The 9,913-nt window shown below is 41.9% G+C and overlaps 1 protein-coding gene across 3 annotated transcripts in view; it reads left to right on the top strand.

Annotated features, from left to right (window-relative positions):
* Window positions 1–9,077, top strand: part of tti1 (TELO2 interacting protein 1) — a 20,440-nt gene extending 11,363 nt beyond the window's left edge. For all 3 annotated transcript variants that reach the window (XM_037541205.1, XM_037541206.1, XM_037541204.1), the window contains exons 7-8: window positions 1,582–1,669; window positions 8,223–9,077. In XM_037541205.1, coding sequence (XP_037397102.1) covers window positions 1,582–1,669; window positions 8,223–8,445 — 311 coding nt within the window. In that variant the 3' untranslated portion in view covers window positions 8,446–9,077. The remainder of the gene's footprint in view (window positions 1–1,581; window positions 1,670–8,222) is intronic.
* Window positions 9,078–9,913: the final 836 nt, after the last annotated feature.

Here is a 9,913-nt window from a genome sequence, read left to right as displayed (position 1 = left end):
GAATACTGATAGACCAGTGGGTGGGGACTGGGGGGGTCGGGGAGAGGGGGGCATAGAAACAGCGGGAGTTTCCATGGTTATGAGAGTCAGCTGGCAGTGAGGAGAATTCAGAAAGGTCAGAAATAAAAGTTCACCAGATACGTTACCCTCTCTCTCTCTCTCTCTCTCTCTCGCTCTCGCTCTCGCTCTCGCTCGCTCTCGCTCGCTCTCTCTCGCTCGCTCTCGCTCGCTCTCTCTCGCTCGCTCTCGCTCTCTCTCTCTCTCTCTCTCTCTCGCTCTCGCTCTCGCTCGCTCTCGCTCGCTCTCTCTCGCTCGCTCTCGCTCGCTCTCGCTCTCTCTCGCTCTCTCTCGCTCTCTCTCTCTCTCGCTCTCTCTCTCGCTCTCTCTCTCGCTCTCTCTCGCTCTCTCTCGCTCTCTCTCTCTCTCTCGCTCTCTCTCTCTCGCTCGCTCTCTCTCTCGCTCTCTCTCGCTCTCTCTCGCTCTCGCTTGCTCTCTCTCGCTCTCGCTCTCTCTCTCTCGCTCGCTCTCGCTCTCTCGCGCTCTCTCGCTCTCGCTCTCTCTCGCTCTCTCGCTCTCGCTCTCTCTCTCGCTCTCTCTCGCTCTCTCTCGCTCTCTCTCGCTCTCTCTCGCTCTCTCTCTCGCTCTCTCTCGCTCTCTCTCTCGCTCTCTCTCTCTCTCTGTTTCTCTCTCTCTCTCTCTCTCTCTCTGGCTCCCTCTCCCACTCTCTTTCTCGCTGTCTCTTTCTCGCTGTCTCTCTCTCTCGCTCTCTCTTGCGCTCTCTCTCTCTCTCTCTCTCACTCACACTCTCCCTTACCTGCTCTTTCACTCTCTCTCTCTTTCCCTTACCTGCTTTCTTTCTCTCTCTCTCTCTCTCTCTCTCTCTCTCTCTCTCTCTATCTCTCTCGCGCGCTCTCTCTCTCTGGCTCCCTCTCCCACTCTATTTCTCGCTGTCTCTTTCTCTCTCTCGCTCTCCCTCTCTCTTTCCCTTTCCTGCTCTCACTCACTCTCTCTCTCTCTCTCCCTCTCTTTCCCTTTCCTGCTCTCACTCTCGTTCTCTCTCTCTCTCTCTTCTCTCTCCTCCCTCTCTCTCCCCATCTCTCTCTTTCAGGCCATCTCTCTCTCCATTTCTATCTTTTATCATCTGTCTTTTTTTTTCGTGAATCCCCTCATCATTCCAAAGTAATTCAAACCACCAAAGCTTCATAAAAGTTCAGCTGATAGTTAATTGTGATACGACAATCTTTAATTAAATTTGACCAAACGATTAGCACGCTCGTTATCCAAATAATAGACTAATTACAGTCTTCCCCTCAGGACGGGCTCATCACACTGTCCACTAATCAGCGGAGCGTAACTGTCCTTTCAGCTGAGTTGTAGTCTTCTCCGTGCATTAAGCATTTATAACATGCTTAGAAATGCTTAATATCTACTGTTGATTTCAGAGCTGTGGGTTATTTATGTGTCTCATTATCACAGCCCAAAATAAAAAGTTCCCTCCACATTATGGCCATTTAATGTATGTTCTGTTCCAAAAACCTGTGCGTATCATTCATGTGGATCCGTGTCGTGTGTTCTTTTCAGTGGACTCTGATCTGGACAACATCTCCGAGGCCTGTCTGCCTTACCTGAGCTGCCGGCAGCCAATCGGACTGCAGGAGGCCTGCCTGAGGTAACCCATTCAAATCTCCTGAGAGTCCGTCTGATACACTCATTTCTTTTCAGCAGACCCTTTTCACACTCGCGCACACACAGACGGGCTCGTGGGCGAGAGATGAAGATCCTGCCGACTCTCATTGAATTTCAAATGCTGCTGAAATGACATTTAGGTGCGCAGTCTTTCCACACAAATAGATCCTCACAGAACTTTCACTGCAGCCGGCGTCCCCAGCGTCCCTCATGCTTCATTAATAAAGCTCGGTGATGGCGGAGAATTATTCCTGTGACCAGACATCCTGTGCTTGGCTTTCAGGAGTCCCGACTCAAGACAGATTCTTAATTTGCTTGTTGTTCCTGTAAACCAGGTAAAATGCATTTTCACTGCTGGAGAGAAAACTGACCGACGAGCCCGAACATTATGACCAAGGAATTGACATTGATTGCCTTGTAATAGGGATGGGGTACATTAGACAGTATGTGAGCAGCCAGTCCTCATAGTTGACCTGTTAGATGCTAGAGAAATGGGCAGGTGTGAAGACCTGAGCAACTTTAACAAGGGTCAAATCATTATGGCCAGATGACTGGGACAGATGCCAGAGCATCTCTGAACTGACCAGGCCTGTGGGGTGCTCCCGGTCAGCAGTGGTGAGTACCTGATGACGGTGGTCCAAAAAGGGGCAAACCAAACCTGCGACAGGGTTTTGGGCAAGCAAGGCTCATTTATTTGCGAGTGCAGTGGAGGCTATCAATTAACATGCAAGCGTCACTACTGGACCTTGGAAATGGAAGAAGGTCACCAGCTCCAGTGGGTTCTCTTACCTTTTATGCTGCATGGACGGTAGCTGACGGAACAAACTGTACTGTTTATGCTGTGTAGTGTAATATGCTGTACTTGAATAGGTGGTTCACGTTTTTGGCGGTTGCTCTTCTGAATTGTCAAACTCTGAGCGCTGTTGTGCACCTCCCGTCTTTGGTAAGCTGCCAGGCTAATTATGTAGCTAGCTGAGTTGCTGTGGGGAGCTTGTAGTTGCCTACGTTAGTGATTCTGAGTTGCGGTCCTGGGGGGCCCATGCGCTGCACGCTTTCAGACGTTCACTGTGAGCTTTCAGTCATTATAGCACACCTGATTCCACGAGGTAACTAATTATGAAGCTCCAGCGCAAGTTGAGCCAGTTGTGTTAGAACAGAAGACACCGCAGTGCAGAGGGGATTCCTGACAGCAGACGCAGCCGTGCAAAGAAAAATCCCTTATTTCCTAATAGGGACGTTTCTGCTATTCAGCTGTCTGCAGCTTTTAAATGAATAGTATACAGATATCCCAACTGCAGTACTATAGAAATGTCAGAGACCACTCTTCGTGTATATTTCCAGTCAAAACAGCCATGAAATACACGGTATTCATCTTTAATAATATATTTCTGAGAAGATTGGATATAAGATAATCCACTTGCACAAGAAAGGAGAAAGTTAGAGGAAAATAACTGAAAAAAACTCGGTACGGTAAAAAAAAAAAAAACGGTATGAAATATAAAAAAATAGAGAAAATAGGACTCCTAACAACCACCTGGAAGACTTGATAGACACCAAAGCCTTCATCTTAGAGAGAGAAGAAGATCAAGCTCCACTCCAAGGTGTTTTTGTCCAACTATGGGAAGACTGTTATTTGATTATTTGGATTGTGAGAAGCTGAACGTGTAGCCAACTTCTAAGACTGAACTTTGTAGATGGGGAAAACCCTGCAGATTTCTTTGAAAACATGAAAGCTGTAATAAAGGCTCTGAACAGTAAATACAGAAGAAATGTAATTATTATATTTAGTTGTGGAGGCTTCTGTGTAATGTTCTGTTAAACATGTTTTCTGCTTTTTTCCTAATGCTGAAAAATGAATAACTTGTGCTTAATGGCCATTTTGACTGGAAATGATATAAACGAAAAGGTGGTCTCGGACTTTTGCACAGCACTTTAATACACAAAATCAAACATTAATTCATTTGTTATTTATCTTTGCATTTTAAGTGTGTGTGTGTGTGTGTGTGTGTGTGTGTGTGTGTGCATGATTTAACACACTACCAGTTTATCTGCAGAATGACAACTGGCAGTGTAGTTTTGTATATATTGTAAAGTATATACAAGTATGTATTGCTCATTTCTCTACCCTCTATTGCCTGCATTATTACTCAAACATGATATGTTTTCATGTGTTTTTGTTATTTAAAATTGCTGAAATAATGGAAATATTAGGATAAAAATATATTTTTTTCCCAAAACTGGGGTATTTAGTAAATTGTTGACATGGCAACAGTGTACAGTTTTACCATAAGCACCATGAAATCTAACAAAAAACACCATAATATCTCATTTTTCTCTGAAAACATCCTTTAATTGAAAACAAGACCAATCAAACCCAACTTATACTTAAGCAAGTGTATGACCCAAGATTTACAAAAATTGGAAATTAATAAAATTTTAATTGGTATTTGGAATGTATGGTAATAGCATCATAATGAGAATACCCGGTCATGTGATGTCACAAAGTATTTGTCCTTTCAGAGTAAAATTGAGATAAAGTAATTGTTGCCATATGGCAACACCGTGCAATAGAGGGTTAATAGTGGTTTCACTGATACTGCTAGCGGATGATATCGGCACAAATACGGGCACTTTAAAGCAGTATCTGTATCTTTGATGGGGATACTGATGCCATAAAGCGATTTCTGACACTTCTGGACGTAAGCCTGAGTATATAGGACACATATGAGACAAATGACATGAGAAATTCAGATGTGAAAGAAGCTGCTGTGGAATTGTATAAATATCGGCACTTATGAGCTAGAAAGGTTAGAGTTAGTGTCTCAGTATCAGTGCTTAGTATTGGCCGACACTTAATGATCCAGTGTTGGTGCATCCCTACTCTTAATGTGAGACGTTTGCATCCAAACAAATTTTTCACAATTTTTCTTTTTTATTCCAAACTAGACAACTTATGAATACCCAGTTAAGTAAATCAGTACTTAGAGGAGCTTAGATAACTGACGAATTATGAATTTCATCGACATTGTGAAGCTTTTTTGGGTGACAGCACTGGTGTTGCAAAAAATTAGCCACAAGCTGATGAATGTTTTTCAAAGTATGTTTAATTGTTCAAAAATAGCTGAGTGAAATCGGTGGGTTTTCAGGCTGGATGAGTAACGGGGGCTGCCTCTTCGGATGAGCTGATGAGCTAACTGCAGCTAATGTGCTCACAATAAAGCACTAACATCAGAAACGGCAGCCAACTTGCCACATTTTATAGTCCTTTTAAAACATAAAATCATTTTTTTCATCTCATTGCGTTGTTAGTCTGTATATTTTCTCAGTCTCTCTATTGTGAAACACCAATAGTGATTTCTGGTGTGACCCCCTTGTGCAGCAGCAACTGCAACTAAATGTTTCTGTTGTGAAAACTGTCCTGCGTATCGGCTTGGTGGAACTTTAGCTCATTCCTCCGTGCAAAACAGCGTCAACTCTGTTATGTTGGTGGGTTTCCTCCTATGAACTGCTTGCTTCAGGTCCTTCCACAAGGATTATACTACTATAGGATTATATTATACAGGGGCAGTGATGGGCTGGAGGTTAGGGGATCAGCCTTGTGCCTGGAAAGCTGCCGGCTCGATCCCCTGAGCCAACACTCAGGTACACTTGAGCAAGGCACCCAACCCCCAACTGCTCCCTGGGTACTGCGGATAGGGCTGCTCACTGCCCCCTATTGTGTGTGTTCACTAGTGTGTATGCGGTGTTTCACTGCATGGGTGGGTTAAATTGCGGAGGTGACATTTCTCCGTTGTGGGACTTATAATGGTCTCTTAATCTTAATCTATTACTATGGGATTAAGGTCAGGACTTTGACTTGGCCATTGCAAAACATTAACTTTATTCTTAGCCATTCTTTGGTAGAATGACTTGTACGCCTAATGTTGTTGTCTTGCTGCATAACCCAGGTTCTCTTGAGTTTCAGCTCATGGAGAGATTCTTTTTACTCTAGAATTTTACTCTAGAATTTGCTGGTATAACTCAAAGTTCCTTGTTCCACCAATGAGGGCAATCCGTGCTGGCTCAGATGCAGCAAAACAGGCCCAAACCATGATACTACCACCACCATGTTTCACAGATGGGATAAAGTTTCTATGCTGGAATGCAGTGTTTCTTCCTTTCTCCAAACGTAACACCTCTCGTTTACATAATGCTTCTCATTTATACCAAAGACATTCATAGTGATTTCAGTGTTTGAATACTGGTACCAATTAATCGAGTACTCGATTACCCGTGCACATTCCTAATGTTCACATATTTGAATAACCAAACTCCATTTACTCACAAGAAAAGAGGTAGTAGATTTAACCGAGACCTGTTCTGCACATTCATTCAACATAATCCTAATGAGGAGCACCTTGGGGCAGCATCCTGGATTAAGAGATTAAGCCCAGTCCTCTACTTTAAGGGATTTGCAATGGAGAATCACCACTGACCTTGTAATTTAGACTATGTCTGGAAAAACAGTCCTAATTAACAGTCACCTTGTGAAATAAGAGAAGCAGCCAGCGTAGTTTTCGGTTTTTGTGTTGTATGTTTTATCACAGGTGTGGACACCTTGCCTTTTCTCCCTGTCAGAGAAACCCTGTGAAGGTTTTGTTGGCACAATAATACAGATATTTGATTATCAGTTGAGTACATTTAGCTTCAACATTCAGCTTCATGTTCATCAACGTGTCTTTGTTGGTATGAAGAGCAGGTTTTGCAAGAATAATGAGTTCATATTACAAACTAAAAGCGCATATTGAAAGTGTTTTGGCCCAAAGGTGGTTTAAACCCTTCCTGCTTGTTAAACCACCTTTGGGCCCAAAGGGCTGATGAGTTCTTTGGGATTCTTCTGAAGTTAGCACTGCCACAAACTCTGTCACTTATGTTTATACGTCTGATATAAAGCATTAATCAGGCCTGAAATGTTGGCCCAAACCGCAAAACAGGCTGGAAAGTACTTTTTAAAAATATATTTTTTAGAGTAAAAAGCATAACACAGATGGCACAAAAGTAAGGTCTGAAAACTTTGTCCAAGCCTTACCCGACTCACAGCACAAAGTTTTGAGTTTCGAGCCCAACAAAACTCAGTTTGAAACTGGCCCAAACTTCCCCAAATTAAACTAAACACTGATAGGACAGCAGTGGTTAAACTAAAACATAGTGACAGTGATAGCCGTTATTATATCATGTCTAAACAAAATAAATATGTGCTATAAAACATGATAATCAGCTGCCCAAAATTCAGTTTAACGTCCACTTTAATGAATGTTAGTGCGATTAATTACTAATTAAGTAAAGTTATTCATTTTTCAGTGTCTGAATGAAACACATTTAACAGAAAAATACATTGTAGCATCGGCAACTAAATAAAATAAGGTAATATGAATAATACAATAATATAACTACTAACTATAATATCCACCTTTTGCCTTTATTGCAGCTTCCATTCGTTGCAGACCTGCTTTCAGCTTCTCAAAGAAATCTACAGGGATGTTTTTCCACACCTCCAAAGTTCAGACTTAGAAGTTGGTGGCATTTTTTTTTTTTTTTTTTTTTTTTTTGCTTCTCACCATCCAAATAATCCCAAACACATTCAGTGATGTTGAGGTCTGGACTCTGGTCCATTGTTCTGAGAAACACCAGCAGCTTCTTTCTTCACCCGGCGATGTTTTCAGATCTGAAGCAGTTTGCCTTTCTCCTCTCTCTCAAAGATGAAAGCTTTACATGCTGTTTATCTGATGGGGGGCAGTTCTGGGGGTCTTGCAGGTGGCTGTTAGGAATCACATTTTCTCTGTACTTGTTTTGAAAACTCCTGTTTGTTTCACTTATTTTCCTTTGACCTTGTCCTTCCTTCTGCAAGTGGATTATCTTGTGTCTTCTCCTCAGAAATATCTCCTGAAAATAACTCACACTTATAGGGGAAGGTTAACAGAGTCATTCCAAGTTGATTGGTGTGAAATGGTTTGTTGTAGAGACTCTGATTTCTTTACAGTTGTGCTGATAGGAACCAGACATCACAATGTCTACAACCCAAATAGATCCATTTTCTTTACTGTCCAAAACCACCAGTGAACCTACACGTGTCTTCTGAGTGTTTATATGTAATGTTGATGATGGTAAAATAGTCATAAATCTGAAATGTCTGCATGTTTTAGGACAAAATCTATGGTCTAACGTTTTGTCAGACAACATACTTTATATTCATAACCGTTATATGTAATAGTTTTCTGTGGGGGAGCTTTCAGAAGCATAAAACTCTTCAGACGTCTGGTTCCTATCACCACCACTGTGAACAGTTTGGTCTGTCAGTGTCTCTAGAACAGTGTTTCACACCAAACCACTTTGTTTACATCTCGACCATTTGGTTTTTCAAGGATTGTGGAATTCCACTTTAATGGCTCTTTATTTTAATGGATCTCTGACTTTTCCACAGTGCTGCTCATGCAGATGCTCAGATGTGCACTGCAGTGTAACTCCCATGGTCACGCTCTTTGTTATTTTGCCTGCAGTGTTTTCCGGCATCTGATGCAGGTGGATCCGGACGCGTGCTGGTTCAGGTTGACCGAGCTGTGCTGTCCCACAGCGTACGAGCTACCCCACATGAGCCTGCACCCCGTCAGACTGAGTGGAATGGACAGACAGAGGAACGAATACACAGACAACGTCCTCAAACTCCTGCATGAGCTCCAGCTGTGTGAGGAGAACGAAACTGACAGCAGAGCCGAGAAGTGACTGATGCTGAAGCTCTGAGTGGAAGGATATTTTATCCTATGCTAATAGAACAGTGAATTAAAGCTAGTGGAGGTCATTTCCAGAGTGCTAGAACCCACCTAGCTTTCATCAATGGCCTATTTTTAGGCAAAGTAGATTTTAACCTGCAGCATTTGGAAAACTGGTGTGGAAATAGCCCAACTTCACAGGTCACATCTCAGTGGATTTACTGGAAACACCCTGTATTGTGCTTCTTATGTTCATCACAGCATGCTTGATGTTATACATTACTTTTTTTTTAATGAACATGCTGATTCTTCTTGGACCAATGGCTCTGGCTCTGTGCATCAGTTAGGCTCATCCTCTTAGTGTGTCTGGGATCCTGGTTGGGGTGGACAACATAGCGTTAGTGTGATATTACATCATGAGATGATTGAAAGTTTAGAATCAATGTTTTCATGAACATAAAACCAATTTTGTTGCAGATGAATGTGCTGAATGAACCTATGATGCTATTGTTCTGTTGCTTTCAGTCAGTTTGTAGGAAGCTGTGAAGTTGACATTTTTGCTGATGAACAGAGCTGTTGATTTCATAATAATTGAGAAAGCTGTACAGTATTGAGACTTATTATAAAACTTATTTATAAAATGTATAACCCAAGTGCCTCGTCTTTGAAAAGCAGGGACCAAATGCCGCTGATCAAAAAGATATTTATACAAATTTTTCATAAAGATGTGACTTTAAATAGAAAATCACATTTAATTATTGGATAACAATGACATTTAGGTTTGTTGCGTGATAACATCTCACTGTACAACAGGTCCTATAAATTGTAAAGGAAATTTGAATATTGAATAACAATTGATCCCAAACCTTTGACCAGTAGTTTATATCATCAACGACCTGTAAGCCACACCAGCCAGCATACAGTCAGAGTTTTTCAGTTTTTGACAGAATTCACAAAAGCTTGTTTCCCTTTACATTGTGTGTAAATTTCATGATGAATGGACCAAAAGAAATGACCCAAAATGACCAAAAACATCTGGTTCCATTGACTTGCATTATGAGTAAAGTGAGTTTTTTCTTTCTCCTGTAAAATCACCATTTTGGAGATATGAGGTTTTGTTCAGACAGCAGCGAGAAACAGCATAATAACAAGTTGAATGTCAGCCCATCATAATACCTCCTTTCAGTCATTCAAAGCGTTTGGTGCAAAATACTTTGTTCTAGACAAAATCACTGAGCCGGAATTGTTCCCAGTGGTGATGATGGGAACCAGACGTCCACCTCTACAGGTTACATCACAGGAGGTGTTTACATGAAATGGTTACAGATGTGTTGGTGGAAGCTTGAGACATGATCTTATGGTAGTTTTGGGAAGGCTTTGGTCCTTAAACTCAAATGGCATTTTGTCCAACGCTCTTCTCCAGAGCGACTTACAATGTGATCATTTTAACACAGGTAGGCGAAGGCAGTGTTAGGAGTCTT

This window comes from Pygocentrus nattereri, chromosome 9, assembly GCF_015220715.1.
Source record: "Pygocentrus nattereri isolate fPygNat1 chromosome 9, fPygNat1.pri, whole genome shotgun sequence".
Lineage (NCBI taxonomy): Eukaryota > Metazoa > Chordata > Actinopteri > Characiformes > Serrasalmidae > Pygocentrus > Pygocentrus nattereri.
This window is presented reverse-complemented; position numbering and strand designations above follow the sequence as displayed.